This window comes from Dermacentor silvarum, chromosome 7 (genome assembly GCF_013339745.2).
Source record: "Dermacentor silvarum isolate Dsil-2018 chromosome 7, BIME_Dsil_1.4, whole genome shotgun sequence".
NCBI lineage: Eukaryota > Metazoa > Arthropoda > Arachnida > Ixodida > Ixodidae > Dermacentor > Dermacentor silvarum.
The window spans coordinates 26,248,020-26,272,285 of NC_051160.1; the positions used below are offsets into that span (position 1 = coordinate 26,248,020).

A 24,266-nucleotide genomic window follows, 5' to 3' on the forward strand; every position below is an offset into this window, starting at 1 on the left:
CTATATAGATAGCTGGTTCGTTCCTCTTCACACGCGACTTCATAGCCACAAGAAAATCTGAGACATTCAAAGTGCATGTGCACGTGGCTCGTTGTAATATACGAACCAGTATGTCGATTAAAAAAAAAAAGTCAGCCCTTAAATCGCCGTTCTTGTGTGGCGGTTATAACCGGATCACTGCAAAGACGCCACTCTGCAATTGTCCGGTGCTTGTCTTGTACGCCAAGGCAGCTCTTTCCACCATAACATCGCAGGTCATCAGCCGGGCGCTAATCTCGCCCTATATACCGATAATTGTTCTTCGAAACCGCGCGTGTTTGCAGTTGATCGTTTATCGGGACTACGACCAAACTGGTCTGGTGGGCGCTAACCGTAGCATATACCTTATCGCGCCCGTTCTGTAAAGAACTGCAGGCAACAGAGATACGGTGTTTCACCGCATGTGTATCTCGTGAATCTGAGACCAAACATTTAAAATTCAATTCTGTATAGTTCCAAATCCACGATCTGATTTATGAAGCATGCCGTAGTCTGAATCAATTTTGTCCGCCATGAGGAGGATTGTGTAACGTGCACCTGATTCTAAGTACGCGAACGTTTTTGCATTCCGACCCCATCGGTATGTGGCCGAGGCGACGTGGAGGATTCGAACCCTCGACCTCGTGTTTTGCAGCGCTGCGCATATAGCCGCCAAGCCACCGCGGCGGGTGACAAATTTTTGTGGATCACGACTGCCGCGGCGTATACATACATGTAAATCGATGATGATGATAAAATGGATGTATTGAAGGATGGCTCGAAGGCCTATGTAAATCGATAAAGTTCTCGGGAAGCACGCACCAATATAGAATTACTCTGCATCGTGGCGTTCTTGCGTACCAGAGTCCAGATATAGTAGTACCAATTTCTTTCTTTCTTCTTTCTCTTCTGCTTTTGTTTTATTTGAGCGTTCTTGTTTTCATATACGATATACTGTTGGAAAATCCGGTTCACGTCATCCTAGCACTCCTGCGCTGCACGAACCTTTCTTTGTCACTGTGTAGCGTTCGTATACGACGATGATGCATATGTGACCTTTCCACTTTGTATCGGGTGATCAGCGAGAATTCTGTTCCGGTACTCGCAAGAACCAATTAGAGTGGACCATTAGAGTTACAGAATGGGTATACCATGAGATGGGAATTAAGCGCAATCGAGTATAGGGCAGAAAACTAGGTGGGGTGATGCAATAAGTAAATCTGCAGGCGCGAGTTGGAATCAGCTATATAGCGCAAGGCAGGGGGCACTTGGAGATCGCACGGAGAGGCCTTCGTCCAGCAGTGGACATAAACACAGGCTGATGATGGTGACGACTCGCAAGAAGAATCAAGTAACGCGTGCACGTCGGAAGGGTTGCCCGACGTGGCCGGTAGAATGGTGATACCTGCAGCAGTGACGCCATTGGCGCAGTTTGTCCGCGGTTGTAATCCGAGCGGCGCTTGTGTATCCGGCTGCAGTTTTTTTTGTTGTTGTTTTTTTGTTTGTTTTTCGATATTTTTTTTTTGTGCGTTGTCGTCGAATTAGCGATAGTTCTTTGGCGAACGCACTCTCGGACGCAGATTACCAAACGTAGAGTGTGTGTACGCTCACATTATGTGGGCGTTGTAAATCGCCCTTCGCGCGTGCGCCGTCACTATGTATAACGAAATTCCATAGGCTTGGAGCTGCTTGTCCTCGTCGAAATCACCCTCGACGTCCAATTGCGTCTCAGCAGAAAGTATACGCATACCCGAAGGCACGAAGAAGTCGACGGAAAGACAACATACTTTTTACACAATGACTTTTGTGTGGCAGACCCCGCGTTAGCCGTTAGAGCAGCTCTGCAAGCCTGGTCTAAGAATGAATAAATAAATAAATAAATAAATAAATAAATAAATAAATAAATAAATACAGTCGAACGCGGATATATCGAACTCGAAGGGGATCGCGAAATAGTTCGATATATAAATAATTCGGTATATAAAATAAAGATTATATAGAAAAGTTTGCAAGAGGATTGTACCGCTGTCTTCGTTATTCACGATAATTCGTTATATCCGGGTTCGACTGTAAGTAAATGAAAAAAAAAACAATCTCGGAAGAACAGCGGAAGTTGCCGGGTTGGGGAGAACTAGCGTTTGGCACCGAAACCGTGTGACGTTCGACGCATCCTTCGTTGGAGACAGGCGATGCGTACGCATTTGCGTGTGTGTGTTTGTAGCTCTCTCTCTCTCTCTCTCAAAAAATTATTGTAAGACCGCGATCGTCGGGTGCTGCGGTGGGCCCTTGCGTCAGGCACGTGCGCTGTGAACGAAGCAGAGCGTTTAACGAGGTCAATGGCGAAGGTCTTCTCTGTCGGCGGGCCTAACCTCCCCGTACCCCGCACTGCTTCGTTTCTTTCCGCCGCTCTCTCCTTCCTCCGCGCCGAGCCACGCCGAGCTGCCATATAGCTGTGACGTCAGCGAGCTCGCGTGGCGTCATCAGCGTCGCGATGAAGCGGAGCATCGTGTGGCAGATCCCCCGCGAGCAGCCAGCCCCCCCCCCCTGTCCTGTGACCGCGACGAGCGCTCGACTCGTTCGGCAGTATTTCCCACGCAGAAACCGACTTGCCGGCCCCAATTGCTTTGGGTTTTAGGTCGTGCATTGCAGTATAGCCAGCTCCCTCGCGTGCATTGTTGCTAGCGTTATATACTATATATATTTATTGTAGTGAAGACGACGAACGCTGGCCAATCATCATCACGGGGTTCGCGCTGGTGCTGGGACTCTTGCTGATATATACTTGACCGCTTCGTGAGCCGCTCTCAGTCCCCATCCAATAAACCTCTTCACAAATATATATATATATATATATATATATATATATATATATATATATATATATATATATATATATATATATTCACATCGAGTCAGCGTCGAACTGTGCGCTGCCAGGGGGGAGGGAGGGGAGGGGGCCTACTCCAGAAATCTTCCGACCGCGCGAGTAGCAGGAAGAACAAAAAAAAAAAAAAAAAGTGCAATTTGACCCAAACGGGGCTGCTCAGAGTATATACTGCTGATCACAGCTATATATATATATATATATATATATATATATATACCGTAGTCCACGCAGTTGTTACGCCCAGTAACACCCGCAGTGTTTAGCGCGCAGTACTATATATACGTATATATATAGTTGCGGAAAACGTTCGAATGCGCGTCGCAAGCGGGCGGCTGCATGGCCTTGCTCGAAAGAGCCGCGCGGTTCATATTTGCTCGTCTCCGCTCTTTCATATGCGTATGATACGATGTGGAATTCACTTGGCGCTGCCGGCTTGAGTGAACGTCTTACGCTTCGGTCTTTGTTCCTGACTTAGATTCGTTCACCGCGTAGCATCTGTTGCTGCGTTTATTCTATATGTGTATACTGCGCTTCTCGGCCAAACCTCCAGATGCTTTTCTGCGCCTGTGTGCTGGTACACCTCCTTTCTATATAGGCTACAATATTCCACAGAGTTCGCCCTGTCGCATCCTCTTGAGACGCGAATACAGATCAGAGACACATGATCGCTTTTTCAAGCCGTCTCAATTATTACCTGACAGTGTGGTATATGTTACATGCCATTAGGCAGTGTGAAACGTGATACATATAGGAGGGATCTCATGAGGATATATAGTTCCGTACGCACTACATCGGAAACGGTGCTTTAGTCAACCATTTCGCTCTAACACCCGTGGACAAAAATACGGACCACAGGGTCGCCGAAAAAAAAAAAAACTGAATTTCTTCGTAATTGACAAACATATAAACTGGAATTGACGAGTACACTGAAAAATTCGCGATGCCAAGTTTGAACTGCAGTCCTCAATTTCTAGTGGCGTTCACGGGCAGAAAAAGAAAAAAGAAAGCGGCTTTATTGCGCAACCCCTCGTCCGTATACTTTTCCGTACGGGTGTATATATACACGACGGTATGCGCGCGAGCGTATTCTTTTTAGCATTTTGTCCGCATTACATATACCGGGAGTTTCAGCGAACACTTTCAGAAATTTTTAAAGGTAATTGCCTGAGGCAGATAGCACAATTCTATAGTTCCCGAGCTGGCCCACTCGACGAGGCGGACATTACTTGCACAAGAAATTGAAACGCATAATCGACTGATTAACAAATCTCCACTAATTAAGTTTTTAACTAATTACATCGTGGCCCATATTGCAATTTGCTATATAGTTGTAGCCGTGGAGTTCGCAAGGCGGATCTCTCTCGTAACGAATTCTCAGGATGACACCAGTTTCCAGATACTAATTCCCGAAATTTGCGGAGACATTGCGACAGTCACTGTTATCCTTTTTTCTTCTTTCTTTCTGTTTTTTTTTTTTTTTTTTTTTCTGGATCCGAGAATAACAGGACCTTTGGTACTTTTCCTCCGCGTGCGCGCGCGTAGCCGTCACGTTCTCCTATTTCCACGAGCGTGCCTCGTGCATAAGACCTACGTACCTGTTTGTGTCGATTTGTTGGTTCGACTTATGTCCGTATAGAGCAGCACCTCGGAAGAGGATCGAAGTACCTCTAGCTATAGCTACGCCCTGTGTCTCGTATGTGTCTCACGCGTACACATGCCTGGCCCGTTGAGGCGTTAATTGTGCCTTCGGTGTGTGATCGTATCGGCTCAACGCGCGTCCTTATGTTCCCTCGCAGGCTGGCTGTAGGCTGGCGTCCTAGAGCGGCCCAGTGATGAAAATCAAGGACGGCGACCTGTCCTCCCGGCCGGCCACCAGGACATCGGACGCGGCCGGAGACAAGGCGAGTCTCCACCGTGACTTGCATTTTTGTGTGTCGGCTTTCTACGTGTGTTACGTCTACTATATTACTGGGAGTCGGAATTATAGGGCATGTTTCTTTTCTACAAGGGTTTGTCTTTGGGAAACTGTGTGCGTGGTCATATAGGCAAATACGTGATTATTAGAAGATTAGGGATCTGTTGCTTTAGAGCGTTATAATAATAATAATAATAATAATAATAATAATAATAATAATAATAATAATAATAATAATAATAATAATAATAATAATAATAATAAGAAGAAGAAGAAGAAGAAGAAAAAGACCCAGTCAGTCGGTTATCGGTTTGGGACGTTGCTGACCGACAGTCAGTCAGTCAAAATGCTCACTGCATGCGCGCAGAAGAGCGTTTCACCTGGACAAAAAAAAAAAAAAAAAAAAGCGCTGTTTAACTATCCTCCAATGCATATTGCCAGGGGCTGTATTTCGCAAGGACGTTCTCCCTTCGGTTCTGTTATATACTTTTATCACCCGACTCTGCTGGGGCGACCCCCCCCCCCCATGCGATAACGGAAGCGTATAGTGGCTTCCGAGCCTCTGACGAAGCGCGAAGAGAGAAAAAGCATAGTTACGAAATTTCGCCTCATATATAGAATATAGTTGAGTGTCTCCACCGAAATTGCTCGCCGCGTCGAAGCTCCCGGTTAGCGATGCGTGACGTAAACGAGTCGCCGCGCAACCCCTTGGTGACCGTTCGTGGTCTCGACCCCCCCCCCCCCCCCCCCCTCATCTCCACGTATGTACCGACCCGTGTCCCGACGTGGGGTTCCGACTGAGCCGCGCTTCTGCGGGCGCTTATCGCGTCGACAACGACGTACGCTTGCTTTCCTTTTGATTAACGCTGTGCCACGCAGACGGCAGTTATATAAGAGTCGGGAAGTGGCCCCTGCTATATACCCGTATATAATAAAGTGCTCTCGATTAGGATACGCGAGCGTTACCGCCAACAGAATCGTTTCGGGGTGACGTCATGACATGCGTGTTTGCCGAGAGAGACAGAGCAAGGGTATATAGGAAATGCAGGGATCGAGGTTGGTTTTCAATAAATAAATAAACTTAAATAAATAAATAAATAAGGTTATAAAGATCGAACACATGTAACAACCTGAGCAAAAAGTATGCAGACCAGGGATAATTCCGCGGTAAAGTCGATTTTTCTCCGCCACCTTTGTATGGCAACTGGAAATCGAGGACTGCACTCTAAACTTGCGAACGTTCCTGGTGAACTCGTCAATTTTCGTTCGTGACTCTTAATTGCGAAGAAATTAAGTTTCTTTTCTTTTCTTTTTTTGGCGAGCCTGCGGTTCGTACTTCTTCGCTTCTGCCGGTGTTCGTTGGATTCTATAAATGGAGCGCTTAAATCAGGGCTGTATACAACTAACGGCGATGCGTATACAGTTGTATTTGTACTTTAATTCATCATACAGCACATGCGACGCGTGTAATCTCAATCGACGGTTTTGTTTACGTGCCACTAATGGTCACAACGTTCCCATTCCGGAAGATTACTCAGGAATGGGCATACACGACGCAATGGCTCATTCCGAATGGATAAGTCACGTACAAAAGAACATCAAGTAAATCAAAGAAGCCGCTGAATTTTATAACAGGTCGGTGTGGGTTGGAGATTTCCCACGAGCCGACGTTGTGTCCAGTTCTTTCTTATTATTTTTTTTTTGCTTTCTTTTTTCTAAAATCTTATTACTGAAACCGCAGGTGCTCTTACTCGCACTATGTTCGTCAGCATACCGCGTGAGTATAAGCCACTTTGCTGGTACACTTGCATTCGGAGCACATCTAAGCTTGGTATATTCGTTCACAAATACCCGTCTCATAGCATCACTATACAAAATTATGTAAAGTGTCTCGGTCACATCGTCAGTGTAAATAACCGTTGTGTACACGCTGTATATATTCAACATCATTTTATATAATGTGACAACTAGTTTATGTGTAACTGTGCGTTTCCGTGGGTCTGTGTGGTTATATGTTAGTGAGTGTGGACTCGGGAATTTCTACGAAAACGTGCCGTGTATACAGTGCTCCGTGTACACTTTGTGTACGTTATCGTCCTGGTGGAATTGTGCCGTCATTGTGACTTTGTGTTTTGTGACTCTGTGTTCGTATCGTCTCTTTGTTGAAACAAAATTTTTCTCAACCCACAAATATATCTGGCGAGGACACGATGAACGCCATTTACCACGAGGAAGAGGCAAAGGAAAGCTTTGCTTTAAAAACGGCCAATATGACGGCCGTGACGTCATATACAAATGGTAAACCGGCGCTCCGGTTTGGGCTTGGAGTTGCTGTATAGGAACATATGTAACAATACGTCACTCAATTCGGGCCCGAGTGGTCGCGTCACTTTTATGTACGGTTGAAGAATGAACTAATCGCCGAGTTTAACCAATAAGCGCTCGAGTTGCATGGGCGAATCTTGGTGAATTTGGCGGCAAGAAAATGCCCAGCCGTTTCTTATTTTCGTAGCAAACTTGCAACTGGCGGGTGTATTGTTTAAAAGGCAGTTCATCTTTGTTCCTGTTCCAAGAAGGAAACCCACGTTGTCGAGAGCAAGAAAGAAATAATGCGAAGTGTTACTCACTGTTTATCGGTGGCCTAGCTCTCGCGCATATAACCCTTATATGCAGGACAGTGACAATGAACAAAAATAACGTGAGTCATGCTCGTTTAATCTACGATACTGGAAGACCCACATGCTGCTGTCGAAATACACATCTTCAAAAATAATAATGGATAAGGATCTCTAAACTTTATAAATTTAAAAACATGTGGAAAATTGAAGCCATCTAGCACACTGCGCAGAATCGGAGGGCACATTGTACCATAACAATGTGTGTGCATGGAAGAGAATAGATTAAACAAAAATTCAGTGTGGACACTCTCCAAGTAGGTCTGTCCTCTTAAACGAAATGTACACTTTCTAAACGGCGGAAACATACATGTGATTGTTCAAGCATAAATCAAATGAATGCGCTAAAGCGCACCTTGCTGCCCAAGAAATAATATCAAACATGGAAGGTGTTCGTAACTGTAAGGCTAGGTTTTTTTTTTTTTTTTGCAAAGTAGCCTGCCGACCCAATGACGGCATAATCAATATTTTAATCAGTGGGTCCATGCAGAACAGGTGCGTTTTATGATGCAGAAAGACAATATGTGAAGTTTTCTCAGAACCGCCCGACGTAATAAAGTTCGCGTAAGGAGAATCGCCATAAGGTTCATGTTACTTCTTTAGCAGAATGAAAAACTACTTTTATTCCTACTTTTCACAGATGGCTAAAAGACTGAACACTTCATATTGTCGCAAGTGAATGTCTTTTTTTCTTTCTTCTTCTTCTTACGGAATATGTAGTTTCTTCGGATCAAGTGCTTCTGTACCCCCTTGTCACGCATACCAATTCTGGAAGACGTCAAGACATGTAATTTGTACACACCCAATGACACAGACACAATGGCCCAAGAATGGGGTAGGCCATATATAAGTAGCTGAAGAAATTAAAAGAAGCCGTTGAACGTCATGCGCTATTCCATTAAGAGGTCTGTGCAATTTAGAGATTCCTGTGTTTTATGCGTGATGTACTGTTTTATTACGCATAATCGACAGAGGTGCGCTCACTGTCATTACTCTGTAGATCGAAATTAAAACCACGCTGCCCGGTCCGTCGTATACGAAGTAACCCGGCGCTTAATCCCAGTAATACTACGCATCGAAAAAAGAAAAAGAACACGAAAGAAAATAAGAAACCATAAAACATTTACTCCCTCCGCTCCCCTTCGACTGACCTGACCCATAAATCCAGCCCTGCTCGTGGAAATTCCGATGCACTGCCTACACCGCATGCAATACACTCGGCCAGCTAGCGCATGCGTAAAACCACGCCGCACCTTTTCCTGTTTACATTCCATCCGCTGCACCCGCGAACGAGCTATTCCGTGGATATAATACATTCGAACCCGAATGTATCGAATCTGAAGGGGATCATAAAAAAAAAAAAAGTTCGGTATGTAGGCAATTCGATATATAAAATGAAATTTTTGTACAAACATTTTCGAGGGCATTTTACTGCTGTTCGTTATACGCAATAATTCGTTATACGTTTGTTCGATATATCCGGGTTCGACTAAATATGCACAGTTATCGATGTCAAGTCGTATAGTAACGGCCGTCGCATTAATTCTACTTTTTTTTTCGCGCTTCTACGCGAATGTGTCGGCTAAATGTGTCGACGAAACTTTAAAAACTGCGCAGGAAAGGGCATTATAACAATGCGACAGGGGCAGCACTTCCTGTATATAGCGCAAACTCCGCGGGCTTCGCAGTTGTGACGTCACAAAGCCCGGACTTAGTTCGCCGGAAGCCCCTGGGCTTTTCAAAGCGGCGTGCGAGCAACGACGTTACCCACAATTATACGCTTTCTTGGATGCGAGTTTTTAAAATTATTATTAATATGAAATATGGGATGGTAACTGCGTCTTTACTTATAGGCACGCTAAAGAGAACGTTACTTATCTAGAATTATTACGTTACGTTACTCATCTAGAGTTATTAAGTAAGCCTGTACAGATGGAAATTACGCCCACTTCCTCATTCCTGCACATTGCCTGACGTTACAGATCGCGGCAAGGTCCAAGCCTATAGCCTGGTTTATTCCACGAGCTAAAAATTTGACGAGCTGTAAGTTCCGCGAGCTGAAATTAGGGTGAGCCGCGATAATTTCTTCCCTGAAACTTTTTTTTTCTTTTTTTTTTTCTTTCTTTTTTTTTTTTTTTTTTTTTGTCTGTTCTCGTTCTGCTATAGTCCGCGTGAAGCGTTTGCGACACTGCGTGTCCGCGTTAATAACAGCGCGGGACGAACGCGTTTCTCATAAAGATACTAGGGATGGTCGATTAAATATTTTAATCGATTAACGATTAATCGTTCGTCGGTTTAGCCTATAATCGATTAATCGCTTTCGATGCGGGGTTTTTCGTCGATTAATCGATTAATCGACTTCTTTTTCGGGCGCTTTAAAAAGGCTGAAACACAGTTATCTACTCACGTAAGTACCTATTATAACGTTTGAAAATGGAACCAGGATAAGAAATACAAGGATGTAACCTTTGATAAAGAATAATGTTTAATTTCTTAAAGGCCAACTATAATTGCCGCTAGTGACTAGTGAAGGAATAAACAATATACAGGGTGTTCATATTTAGGTTTTACGGAATTTTTCAAAATTGCCTGTGTCAGGTAGCATAATTCTTATCGTTGAGCTGGGTTATTCGAAGAGGCGGACATTAGTAGCACGAAAAATCGATAGACATACTTGACTAATTAACTATAAATTGACTAATGAACTTCTTAGTTACTTACTTTACGACAGATATTGCAATTTATGAATTGTAGCCAGTGAGGTTGCAAGACGCATCCACTTGAAATGAATTTCCAGGATGACACCAGTTTTGATATATTATTTCTCAAAGTGTGGGACGAAATACATGGGCGTTCCAGTTACTTTTGTTCTTCAATGCACTTTGGTAAAAAAGTAATTGGAACAACAGCGTTTGTTTACGGCGAGTTAGATCGTGCATATCTCCAAACTGGTGTCAAACTCAAATTCATTCCAAGTGGATACGCCTGACAAGTAGATACGCCTGTTTTCTAATATGTATTCCTCAAGGCTCAGTCCTGGGTCCACTTCTCTTTTACAGCAAAAGCTGTATATGGCTAGGCGAAACGAAAAACCATTCGTCTCATGTTTCGGTAAACGTCTCCATTGGCTGCGAAGTCAGTTACGTCGTTCTCTACGTCGCACTCAAGCACGCGCGCCATTGGCAGCGCCGTTAGTGACATCGTTAACGAACGCGTTCCCGCCATTGCCACGTTGACGCTGCTCTGCCCGCAACGCCTCCTCCTCGGCTCGCCGTTGTCGCATGCGTTCGATATCACGAGTTAGCTAGGCGTCGTGGTTAGCAGCATCCGCCCCCCATTGGCGCTTGCGTTCCACTAGAAACACAATCATGTAACCAATAATTGAGAAACGCTTCACAGCTTCGGGATTAACCCACTTCTAAACACCGGGGCCGCACGCTTCAGCTTCGCTGGTTAACCATCTGTACGGAGTGCTTGGGCGGTGTTTTTTTTTTAATCTATATTAACGATCTTCCGAACTGCGTTCTTTGTTCTTCCATAAAGCTATCCGCAGATCACTGTGTTCTCTACCGTAAAATTACTAATTCTTCCGATTCCCAAGAACTGCATAGACGACCTTAACCGCGTAACTGAGTGGTGTTCTAATTGGTGCATGCAACTAAATTCAAATAAATGCAAGGCCATGCGAATATGTCGTAACACTCTCATGCACACGTACTTTATTAATGGTGCACCTGTGACGTCAGTTACTTCTTACAAGTATCTCGGCCTTCATATATCAAATAACCTTTCTTAGCATTCGCATATTGAGTATGTTGCTAATAACGCTAACCGTATGGTTGGTTACTTGCGCCGTAATTTTAGCTCTGCCCCTTCGTCCCTGAAGCTAACTCTCTACAAAACTTCAGTTCGCTCCAAATTGGAGTATGCTTCAGCCATTTGGGATCCGACTCAGTCTTCATTAGTTTCTACTCTTGAAATTATTCAAAACCGCGGTGGACGCTTTATCTTACCTTACCTTATCTTTCGTCACGCCGCAAATGTTCCCGTCTTTCCCTTTTTCACAATTTTTTTCATTTTAACCCCCTTTTAAAAGAAACCCTTCTTACCCTTCCCTTTTCCTTGCCCTTCCCTTCCCTTATATTTCGTCCCGCACAAGCCGGTACAGTGACTCATTCATCCTTGGACAAGCACGGACTGGAATCGCCTTTCCGCATCAGTCGCACTCATCACCGACTCTACCAACTTCAAGAGCGCTGTTCGAATGCCTTTTGTTATTATTTTTTGTTTGTATTTTTGCTGCATTATTGTTTGTTTTTGAATCCACTCCTTTCTGTAACGCCTTCGGGCCTGGAAAGTACGTGAAATAAGTAAATAGATAAGTTCACCGGCTGCAATTGGCAAATTGCAAGATGTGTCGTAAGTTAACTATGAAGTTAATTTAGTAATGTTTGGTAATTAGTTGAATATGTGGTTCGATTTCTCGTACTAATGTCCGTCTCATCAATGATAAGAATTATGCTACCTGCCACAGGCGCTCTCAAAAGATTCCGTAAAACTTAAAAATGAACACCCTGTATGTTAAAAAGGACACTTACTGAGGAGGGTGGGGAAGAAGAAATTAGAAGAGAACATCGCAGCGACATCAAGAAGCAACGGCCCTACACGTGATCGTCACATCAAAGCGCCCGGTAGGTTTAATGCTGCCTCGCTGCAAAAGGTGCAGGGCAGCAGCTGAACGGGTGCGCGCTGATCTGAAATTATCCGCCAATTCGTTGCCTCTCAGAGTCACGTGTTGACCCTATACTGCGAGGTAAAAAGCGAAGGAAATGTCTTGACGGTAAGTTCGCTTGCCAAGACTTGCTGCCTCACGTAATGCTCTTTCCGTAGTTTATTTCTTCCTCCATGGGGTCGGGCTCTCTTCGGCCTCAGGCAGCCTGTGTGACGTGTGCGTAAAGCGCGGAAACGCTTGGCAAGCTCGGCAGGACTCGGGAAAACAGTCGACATTCGCTCTCGGTCTTCGCAGCCGCGCTGTCGTTGCTCGTGCTCCGCATTCTATAGTACGATTTGAAAATTTTCACGCCACTTTAGTCACTGTCTGGAAAACGATTAATCGAACTGGTTTAATCGATTAAACCGATTAAATTAAAGGTAGACATCGATGACGATTAATCGTTTTGCGGCATACTTTTAGTCGATTAATCGATTAACCGTTCATCGATATTACCATCCCTAAAAGATACGGTATATATACCGCGTTTGCGACCAGCGTGTCCTTTCCCGTGTGCCTCTCTCGTTTTTCACTGGAAATATATGTCCACATATACGCGCATATGCGAGCGCTGGCGTCTGGATGAAGGACGACGACATGTCGACCCTCGTGTTTTTTTTTTTTTTCTTTTTTTGTTTTTGTTCCTATTTTAGTCATTTTTGTCGACTTCCCGTGTCGCGCGCTTGGTAACAATAGCAACGTCTGTATCTGTGTTTCTATCTGTGAAGCCTTGCTTGTGCGGCGTTCGGCACGCGAGAAAAAAAAAACGGGCAGCTGCTTAATTCGACACTGTGTTCCTAGGCGCGGTGACGTAGGCGACGTGACGCAGGCGACGTGCTCTCAACACACACGCACACACATACAAATCATCATCATCATCATCATCATCATTAACCTATATTTATGTCTACTGCAAGAAACCTCCAGGCGATCTCCAATTACTCCTGTCTCGCGCTATAGCTGATTCCAACTCGCGCCTGCGAGTTTCCTCATTTCGTGGCTAATTTGCTGCCGTCCTCCGCTGCGTTTCTCTTCCCTTGGCACCTATTGTGTAAAACTCTAACGGTCCAACGGTTATCTGCCCTATACGCAACATACTAAACTGCGAAACCAATCGCTTGTTCGCGCTTGCATTTTGCACACGGGTAGCATTTTTGCTGCGAGTACGTTTATAGGTTGATGCCACGTTTGCGGGCGTTACTCTAGCAGTAAAAAAATGTGGTTGATCCCTCTTATATAGGAATCGGTATAGAACACGAAAGTGAAACGTGTCTTCACAGAAGTAGTGTAATGTTTATTGCACATTGATATATAATGTCTATTGGTGTTTTGTGGCTAAAGCGCCCTTAGGCGTTGATGCACCCACGCTGACGCCTGGTGGCACGTCTCCTCCATCACGACTACCAACGTCGATGACCATGAGCAACCGTCGTGCATATGGAAGCTGCACTACGCTGCACACGCTAGCACAACGCGAAAGACGAAGCACGTAACTGACACACTAATACAACGCGCAAGACAAAGCACGTAACTGAATCGTCACCGAGTCAATCAGCGCGTACAGCGCGTCGTAATTGCAGCCTCCGCGATCAACTTCAGAAACATTTTCAGAGCTAATTGCGGAGGCCACGCTCCGCTGTGCTGAGTACGGTGAACGCCACCTAGGTGGCGTTGGTAGTGCTTCTTGATGCCAGCGTCCCTTCGAATGCTGGCATCGAGGCGTCGTAGTGCTGAGACCACCGAAGCGTTCACTGTCGGTGCGCGTTAGTGTCATAATGCAGTACTTCTCTTTTCTGCTCGTAGGCGGCGGCACCGCCCCGAGCAAGAGCGCGGGTACACGGAGGAGTGTTAGATATATAAGGCGCGTCTGTGTAGCTCTCTGCAAATGCGTTTGTGGCGCAATGGGTTAAACGCTCGGCGATCTATCGTCGCGGACCGAGAGGTCGTGGGTTCGATTTCCAAATTTTGCATGTTTGTGGAACTTTTTCTTCTGGTTTCTTTCTTTGTATTATGTTCATATGACGTATTTCCGTGACGGAAATAAGTCAGTGAAGTCTGGTGGACCCCCGCATAAAACACTTTCGTGTTAAAAAATGTCACAGTTTCGCCTAAGGGCGAAGCAATGAATGCGATAGCAACACAGCAATGTCATACGAAGTAAGGTGAGCGGCTTTGGTAGCAATATGAATTGTAGTAAACATGAGGTGATTAAGTAAGGAGGTGTGCTGCGGCGTAAGTAGACCGACATGACGAGAGACTCGATGGCCACGAGAAGGCGCGTGTGAAACGGTGGTGTTGATGAGAAGCGCTTCCCGTGGGCAGCGCGTGCGAAGGGACACATCTGTAGCGCTGCACTGCCGATCCGGGCAGCATTGCATGTGTAGCGTGCGTTGGAAAATGTGGCCCGACTATTACTAACTGAATGAACAAGCGTGGTGTGAGCGCGCACAAACAAACATGAATAGCTCACACTGAATGACCGCAGACAACGACCGTCAAAACTCTGGCAGCAAGCGGATACGCCGCAGCGGCGAACGTACGTGCGGTCTATCGCTTCAACGGAAACTGAGCGCATAAAGGTCAGAGCCGTGTGGAGATAAGAGACGGTGCGAGCGAGCGACGATTGCGGTTGTTGGCAGCGTAGAAGTGCGCCCCCCCCCCTCCCCCGCTCCCTCCGGCGCTGGCTTACCGCTCCGCTTCCTTGCTTGCGCGGGGAGAGATAAGAGACTGTGCGGACGAGCGACGAGCGCGGTTGTTGGCAGAGAAGTGCCCCCCCCCCCCCCCCCCCCTGCTCCCTCCTCGCTGGCTTCCGCTTCCTTGCTTGCGCGTGGGAGATTGAGTGCGTTCGCTCTCCGTGATAGCGCGCGTCCCCGCACGCTTCCGCTGGGGCATACGGCGCGCGGCGAAGATTTTATCTATACGGAACCTCACGGCGACGGCGACGCCGACGGCAGAAATCCGGTTGAAGTGTCCATATAATTGCTATCACAATAAAAAATTGCCCCCACCCTCCCGAAGGGAATCGTGAGGAAATGCGAATGCATTTCTTGCGCCGAGAGTACACGGCGTAGTGATTTTAATGGCGTAAATTAATGACGAGACGAGGATTGGTACCGTAACCGTGCTTCTTGATGTTCCCTATCACGCTCAGATTGTTGTCGAACCACAACCGATCGCAAACCTTGCAGCTGTGACCAAAGCTGTGGTCCTCGAAGTCGCGCTTGAAACGGGCGTCCGGCTGCGTAAACTGCCGAGCGCGCGCCGCCGCTTGCGTGGCGCGTTCGAGAGCGCGGGCGGCAGCGGGATCAGCCTGTCGTCGTTGCCGCTTGGACTCGGCCTCGCACCGCTTCACTCGAGGATCAGCGGCTCGCCGTTGACTCTGCCACCGGACATGGAACACTGCATCAGTTCGCCTGACCATCAGGCGCAACTCCAAGCCATCCAGCGGCTCGACGCGGCCCTGGCCCGGCAAAAGCGAACGGAGGCAACTCCTAGTAGCTAGCGCCGGACCGGTCCGCGCTGAGGTCTAGTGAGATAGGGGGTTGATGGAGCCCTACGTGGCCTGATCCCCCCTACATGCCGGATTAATATCAATAAAGTCATTTTCTCTCTCTCTCGCCGTTGACGTTTCTCCGCCGCGTCTCGAACACGAACTTCAGCGTTCTCGGCTCGCCGTTGACGTCTCACAGCGGCGTATCGAGCACACATTTCCGGATCTTCGGCTCGGCGTTGGCGTTTCGCAGCGGCTTCCCGAGCACGGAGTTCGGTATCGGCAGCTCGCTTCACTCGCTTGCGTTCGGCATCACGCGCTCTTCGCTTCGCAGCCTTGTCTTCCGCTTCTTCTCTCCGGTTGATGATGACGTTGAAGCTACTGCAGTGACGTCACCTCGAGCGAGAGTTGTAATGCTCGGGTTGGATTGTATTACACTTCTTGCTAGGGGTACCGTTGCCGTCAGACATTCGCCTTCACCGCCTTGAGAGGCGCCCAGCAAGCGAACGGTCGAGAGTGAGGCGCGCGCTTCACTCCATTTATATATACGTGCGAGCGAGCGAACGGGAGAGTGGGGCGCAGGGAGGAGAGAGAGGCGAAAGGAGCGACGAAGGAGCAGCGAAAGGCTGCACCTACCCTCTCCTACACTCTCTCCACACACGCGGGAGCTCCGCCGAGTTCCCGCGATGCGAGCGCCCTCACACGCCAGAGCGCGCTCCTCCTCTCCACTTACTCTCCGCTACTCCGCCCGCACCACTTTCCGGTTGCTAGGGGCGAGGATAAGCGCGCGCGCCCGCAGCTGTTGCTATGGGAGAGGGAGTGAGAGCGGAGAGATAACACCTGCCGGCGCGCGGACACCGACAGACGCCTGACATGCCCCGACTAAGAAATGCATTCGCATTTAAAAAGCCTTTTGCCCTCGCCTTGTCGGCTGCGGCATCTTAAGGCGCAGCAGCATGTCATCACAACGAAGTTCTTGTCCCTAAGACGCTTGATCCGTTATGCGTACGTCACTTTCGTCGCACAGGCCCGAGAATGGCAGTCGGGGCGCGCTTGAAAGAAAAAATTATACAAAAGCGCAACGCGTGCTTCCACGTGACACGGATTGGCCCATGGGGGAGCGGAGGAGGCTGGGGGCGACAGGAGGTGGCAAGGAGGAAACGCCGGGGTGAGCGCGGTGGCGGCAAGATCTAAGAATGGCGCTACTTTTTTTATATAGAGGCTTTACGTAGCAACAGCAGGTGCTGGCGTGATAGTGCGCCCTCTCTCCACCCCTCTCCCTCTAACGCGCGCGCTAGGAATATAAAGCGGGTTGGCGCGGGCTCTACTCGTCAACTCCTGCGCTCTCTTGCGTTCGTCGGCGGTCGCAGTTGATAGGCGATGGAAGCAAGACTTTCAACTAGTACCTCGACGCAATCCAACATCAGCGCCGAAGCACCAGTTCAAGACATCGTACCATCGTCTTCGTTGACGGCGGCAGAAGACAAGGCGGCGCGCTGCCGACGCCGAACGCAAGCGCCGTAAGCGTGCTGCCGACGCCGAACTTCGTGAACGAGAAACCGCGGCCATGCGTCAACGTCGACAAGCGGATCCCGAGCAGCGTGCACGAGAAGCCGCGGGCAGGCGTCAGCGTCGGGCCGCGGACCCTTCGAGTCGAGAACGACACGCGGCTGCGACGCGTCAGCGTCGGGCCGCGGACCCCGGCGTACGGGAACGAGAGGCGGCGGCGAGCAAGCGTCGTCGTCTGGAGGCCGCCGCCGCCGCCGCGGAGCCCGTCGCCCCGGAGGGCGCTGGCGCGGAAGCCGTCGGGCAACGTCAACGGGACTTTAGGGGTGCCGACGCGCGCTTCAAACGCGAGTTCCTGGATCGGAGCTTCGGGCACAGCTGCGACGTGTGCGACCGGCTGTAGAGAACAACAGAGAAGCAATAATAATATAATATAGTATAATAATAAGAATCGCAGTGATGCCAATAAATAATAACAACTTTACGTTACCTACTTACGATTCTCGCTTCTCTCTCAACCCAGACCACCACCACCACACCATCACCACCACCACCACACCAACAACACCAATACCACGGAACCCCACTATGCTCTGCATTTACACGTGTCCCTCGCGCGGGGGCACGCGACGGAGCTTTTAAAGGATAGTCTTTCTTGGGAACTTAAACGCTGAAAATTTGGACTGTCTGTCTGTCTGTCTGTCTTTCTGTTTGTCTGTCTGTCAACCGATTCAGCCACCCGGCCAAAGTTGGACCACTTGCTTACCGCCCACACTACTTAAACTGGTATGGCTGTTCATACTTGTGAACGTTATCGATCAAAAGTAAATATTACGCATATCTGAGGCGCAACATCACTAGGTAAGTATTAGGAGGTGTGTTCCTTTAATAGAAAATACATAGATACGTAACTCTAAAGACCCTAACACTACACACATCCTAACTACGGCCGAGCAGTGGGAGACTTTGCTGCTCAGCTTGGACCCAGAAGAGCAGCTCTGGGCCGTCCGGATGGCCGAAGACACCGCCAGAAAACAAGGGCTGGCTGCCGTCTGAGGAAGGGGAGGCCTGGGGTTAGTCTCCCAACCCCCGCCGCCCCCAGACCCCATCATGGACAAAATAAAGTTTTATCTATCTCTCTCTCTCTCTAAAGACCCTAGTTTCTTAAGCTGCGCTGAAAATGCCATGCTATGCGCGCCGACGAACGACGTCTGCCACGAAGGGAGGGAACCCTCTGCACAAGCTCGTGTTTCCCGACTGCGCGCCGACGAGCGCCCTCTGCCATGGAGGAAGGAAACCCTCTGCACAAGCTCATGTTTCCCGATGTATTGCCAGATGGCGTCCATGTCTCACGCAGCGCCTCCTCAATTTTATCAATGCCAGCCAGATGCGGCCGATTCCGCCTCCTCAATTTTATCAATGCCAGCCAGATGCGGCCGATTCAACATAAAGGAAGCGCTGTCTGAGGCAGGGCAAAACATAAATGGCCGCTTGATGAAATACAACCCACTCTACAAGACATGCCCAGACAACGCAGGGAAAAGACCGACGACCAAATTGCAGCGGAGAAGCGCCGGCGTGCCGACGCTCGTCGTCTCAAGCGTGCCCAGGAAACATCCGAGCAACGAGTCGAGCGGCTAGCGCAAGATCGTGAGTCGATGCGCACCGGAGGCAACAGGCCAGACCAGGATCAGACCAGCACTCATGTAGTACGGCCGGCAGAAGACTATCGTCTTTCGACGACATTTGCAGCGAAGCACGCAGATACGCGGCCATTTTCTTCTCTCGATTTAAAAAGCGGGTACTGGCAAATCGAGGTAGACGAACGCGACCGCGAGAAAACAGCCTTTGTGACTCCAGATGGGCTCTATGAATTTCAAGTGCTTCCTTTTGGCTTGTGTCAGCCCAGGCTACTTTCCAGCGAATGATGGACACTGTCCTTACTGGACTGAAGTGGCAGGCCTGTCTTGTGTACCTGGATGATGTGGTCATCTTCTCTGAAACGTTCGAGCAGCATCTTCACCGCCTACGGAGTGTGCTAGAAGCCATTCGATCCCGCAGACCTCACCCTTGAGCCCGAAAAGTGCCACTTTGGTTATGAAGAGCTCAAGTTCCTCGGACATGTAGTAAGCGCCAAAGGGGCCCACCCGATCCAAACAAGCTTGCCGCTGTGGCCGCGTTTCCAGCTCCTGCCGATAAGATGTTGTGTTTTTGGACAAACACAACATTCTTTCACGGCACCAATTCGGTTTTAGAAAAGGCCTTTCCCCTCAAACTGCAGCCTCAAAATTTACAGACAGAATTAGAAAATCAATAGACAGAGGTTACCTAGTGGCGGGATTGTTCATTGACTTGGCGAAACCTTTCGATTCTCTAAATCAGTTTATATTAAGCAATAAGTTGGTTCGTTACAGAATTAATGGACTACCTTTGACGTTAATTCGCAGTTACCTAGAAGATCGGCAACAAATTGCTCAACTAGGAGATTTTCAGTCTAATAGCACCCTTATTAACCTCGGCGTTCCCCAGGGGTCCATACTGAGACCTTTATTTTTTTTTACTCTATATAAATGACTTACCTTTGCAGCTTGTGTGTGCTACCCCTGTACTTTATGCAGATGATACTAACTTTATAATAGCTGATCGGGAGGAATGCAACCTAATTAATAAGCTTAACTCCGAATTAGAAATTTTGCACCACTGGTGCACATTGAATGCCCTTCACCCCAACCCAATGAAGACAGTTTTTATCTTATTTCACTCGGAACAAAAGAAAACGACCTTTCATTCAGAGGTCATTTACAATAACCATCCTATAAAACAATCTAGTGAGACAAAATTTCTTGGTGTTATTATCCATAACCATTTAAAATTCCGTCTTCATGTACGCTCTGCAGTTCATAAGGCTTCATATGGCTTGCATGTGTTGTCCAAATGTCGAAACTATTTCCCTCCCGAGATACTTACCAACCTTTACTACGCATTTGTTCACTCTCACCTTAATTACTGCATAGCAGTCTGGGGTTGCACATACAAAAGCCATTTGTCACCGGTCTTCACACTTCAAAAAAGAGCTCTTCGCATTATAGCACCCCACAACACGCATATTAAGAATGAAGATTTGTTTAAAACCCTGAACATCCTCAACATTTACGATTTGGCAACATACAACATCGCCTCCGTCATGTATCAAATAGTCAATGAAAAACTAGCCTTGACAACTGTCTCGCTTCGCCCCTCACTTCGCACTGTTGGAACGTATCACGCTTTCGTTTTTTATTACCTAAGGTAAATACTAATTACGGTCACTCTTCACTACAGTTTACAGGCACCTCACTTTGGAATAGGCTTGATAGTAACCTAACCATTCTAAGAACATTTCTTAACAATCAAAGCACTCACTTTTTGACAATGCATAGCACTCACTGTGCATGCTTGCACACATCCTCCCTTTTTCTTTCCTCTGCTGATATTTTTTGATGATCTGAGGATGAAAATTGTTAGAAAATTTTATTACTTATGCGTGAAATATTTCTGTACTACTGTATTTTCTTTTTTTTTTTTTGCTTCTTGCTTTTCTTTATTTTTAGTTATTTCAGCTGCTTTTGATTTATGTGATTTCTGAGTATAAAATAACAGCTGCCATAGAAGTAATTTTTCCTTTATACAATCGGTAGGGACCCTTTAACAAATTTGTTGGGTCCCAGAAGTGTGCATGTACTTTCTAATTGTATGTTTTACTTACGCAAAATAAACTTTCAAACTTTCAAGGCCGTCCGGCGCTTCCTGGGTTTGTGCGCCTACTATCGCCGGTTTATTAGCTCCGAATTAGAAATTTTTGCACCACTGGTGCACATTGAATGCCCTTCACCCCAACCCAATGAAGACAGTTTTTATCTTATTTCACTCGGGAACAAAGAAAACGACCTTTCATTCAGATGTCATTTACAATAACCATCTTATAAAACAATCTAGTCAGACAAAATTCTTGGTGTTATTATCCATACCCATTTAAATTTCGTCTTCATGTACGCTCTGCAGTTCATAAGGCTTCATATGACTTGCATATAGCTCGAAGATAGCGGAACCCCTGACTCGCCTGACAAGGGACGATACGCCATTTGTGTGGCATAATGAGCAACAGGCGGCTTTTGCTGAATTAAGACAGCGCCTGCAGTCAGCACCCGTTCTTGCAAATTTTGACGATGACGCTCATACTTAGGTGCATACCGACGCCAGTAGCATTGGCCTTGGCGCAGTGCTCGTCCAGCTCCAAGATGGAGTGGAAAGAGTTATAGCGTATGCCAGCCGCTCCCTGTCCCGTGCCGAGGCGAATTATTCGACTCCGGAGAAAGAGTGCCTCGCGGTCGTGTGGGCGATCATAAAGTTTCGCCCCTATCTCTCTGGTCGTCCCTTCAAAGTAGTGACGGACCACCATGCCCTCCGTTGGTTGGCTAGCATGCGCGACCCTTCAGGACGACTGGCACGGTGGAGCTTGCGCTACAGGAATTTGGCATCACCATCGTTTATAAGTCTGGCCGTAAGCATGAAGACGCTGACACGCTGTTCCGCGCACCCATTGATCCTGCCAGTCAGGAAACAGAGGATGATGACGGCTTCCTGGGTGCCATTAGTTTTCGTCGGACTTGAGCAGACGGCAGCGTGACGACGCTAAGATTCGACCGATCATCGATCATTTAGAGGGCCGCGACACAACATACCACGCCATCTGTCCCGCTCGCTGACGTCCTTCTGTCTGCGAGACAACGTGCTTTATAAGAAGAATGCTCGTTCGACCAGCCGTGCTTACCTCCTGGTGGTTCCAAGGGACATGCGCGACGACATCCTCTTCGCTTGCCATGACGAACCGACATCTGGTCATTTAGGATTTTCACGAACACTCGCTAGAGTAAGCGAAATGTACTATTGGCCCGGGCTTTCGGCAAGCGTCAAACAGTACGTTAAAGGCTGTCGTGAATGCCAGCGCCGCAAGACACCATCCGTTAAACCAGCTGGCTTACTTCAGCAATCGAAGCGCCTCACATGCCTTTCGACCAAGTCGGCATGGACATTCTCGGACCATTTCCTCTGTGTGCCGACGGCAACAAATGGGTGATCGTCGCGACTGATTATTTAACACGCTATGCTGAAACACAGGCGATCCCACGAGCCACGGCCTCCGAGGTAGCGCAATTCTTCATGCGCCACATCGTCTTGCGTCACGGTGCTCCCTCCACTGTAATAACAGACAGAGGGACAACATTCACAGCGTAGCTTAAGTTTTTGAATAAGCAACACCAGGCATCGCAAAGACGACCGCGTACCATCCGCAGACCAACGGACTTACCGAGCGAGTGAATAAGACGGTCACAGACATGCTCGCAATGTACATCGACGCAAAACATGGGATCGGATCTTGCCTTACGTGACCTTCGCGTATAACCCACCGTGCAGGTGACGACGCGCTTCACCCGCGTTTCGCCTTCTCTACGGTCGTGAAGTCCAGACGATGCTGGACGCTATGCTGCCGTGTCAAGACGCTGACCTATTGACAACTGACGCCGAGGAATTAGCAGAGCGTGCTGAGGAAGCTCGGCAGCTCGCTCGGCTGCATATCGGCCAGCAGCAGGCAGACGCGCACGAAACATCCAACATCCGCCGGGGACGTGTCCTACAACCCCGGGGAACAATTGGGTGGGTGTCTCCCGTTCCCGTCGTGGCCTCTGTGAAAAGTCTGAGCCTGCTGACCGTATTCGGTCCGTATAAAGTGCTCCGCCGCGTCAGTGACGTAAACTACGAAGTTGTTCCGGACACACATCACAGACACGGAGTAGGACACAAAGACAACAGAGCTCGGACATAGTTCATGTTGTGCGCGTGAAGTCATGCATTGCGCGTCTGTAACTTTTTTTGTTCGTTTTTTCTCTTCATTCCTTCTTCGTTTCCACTTTTCATTTATCTTCGGGAGCTTGTTTTCTCGTTCATGACTGTGTCGGCGTGTCGTTTACTTTTTTTTTGTGTCTTTCGCTTGCCTTCTTCTTCTTCTTTTCTTCTACGCCTTTTTTTTTAGCGAGGGGATGCTTTTGTTCGGAAGGGGGATATTGCCACCTGTAGGTAGTGGGTCGAGGGCAAGAGTGGGTCGAGCCCAAGAGAACAAAGAAGACCACGTGCTCCTTCCCTGCTCGAGCCAGCCCCGACGGTCGCGTCTTCCGAGAGCCAGATGCTCTACGGGTTATTAAACCTTCAAGACTACTTCTCGAGGCTCGTGACAAGAATGAAGACCAGTACAGCAAGCGTGCTACCAGAAGAACGCAGTAGGACACGCGGCATAGCAATGTCCCTCCTGGCCTGGAGCAAAGAGTGCGTTCTAGAAGAATGTCTGCGTAGAAAAAAGTCTGGCATCGCAACGCGCAGGCACCCAGGCAGCGGATGAGAAAGACACCGCAGTCGGGAGACTGCTGTGATCATGGGGTGAGAAAGCGGTGAAAATTTGTAATCTACAGATCTTTTTGCCGCGACTTTTCTTGCACACTTAGTCGATAAACTAGACGCAGAAAGTCTCGTTTTTGAAGTGCCGACTTGCGAGAAGAAATTAGTGGTTAGATTATGCAACGTGTGAATGCCATTAGCCAGTATTGAACAAACCGTGTTTACAACTCTGTGAATAACTTGAGGCACCACGACGACCAAGAGGCTTAGGGTATGGCTGGAGGCGGCGGCAAAGCGGGAGGGGCCAGCTCAATGGTGCAATCTGTCTTACTAAACTCCAGACGAAATCCAAAGGTTGAGCAAGTCACAAACTAGCATCACTGGCACGCTGAATTTTCGTACAACAAAGAACGGCTCGTGGAGCTGCCTTCCGAGCACGGACCATTCAACCAGACTTCGCGAGGCTATGGAAGTGGTTCGATCGGGTCTGGAGGAATCGTGGTCGATCTACTGTAGCAGCCTCCAAAAATACTACACTAAAAAAACTTGACGTGAAGAAGCTGACGGACACTCAT

The 24,266-nt window shown here is 47.9% G+C and overlaps 1 protein-coding gene across 13 annotated transcripts in view; it reads left to right on the forward strand.

The window, feature by feature from the left end:
* LOC119457783 (MAP/microtubule affinity-regulating kinase 3) overlaps positions 1 to 24,266 on the forward strand; it is a 171,240-nt gene that overhangs the window by 62,975 nt on the left and 83,999 nt on the right. For 2 of the 13 annotated variants that reach the window (XM_049670438.1, XM_049670443.1), the window contains exon 2: positions 4,702 to 4,806. The exons of the other annotated variants lie outside the window; for them this stretch is intronic. In XM_049670438.1, coding sequence (XP_049526395.1) covers positions 4,738 to 4,806 — 69 coding nt within the window. In that variant the 5' untranslated portion in view covers positions 4,702 to 4,737. The remainder of the gene's footprint in view (positions 1 to 4,701; positions 4,807 to 24,266) is intronic. 13 annotated transcript variants of the gene reach the window in all.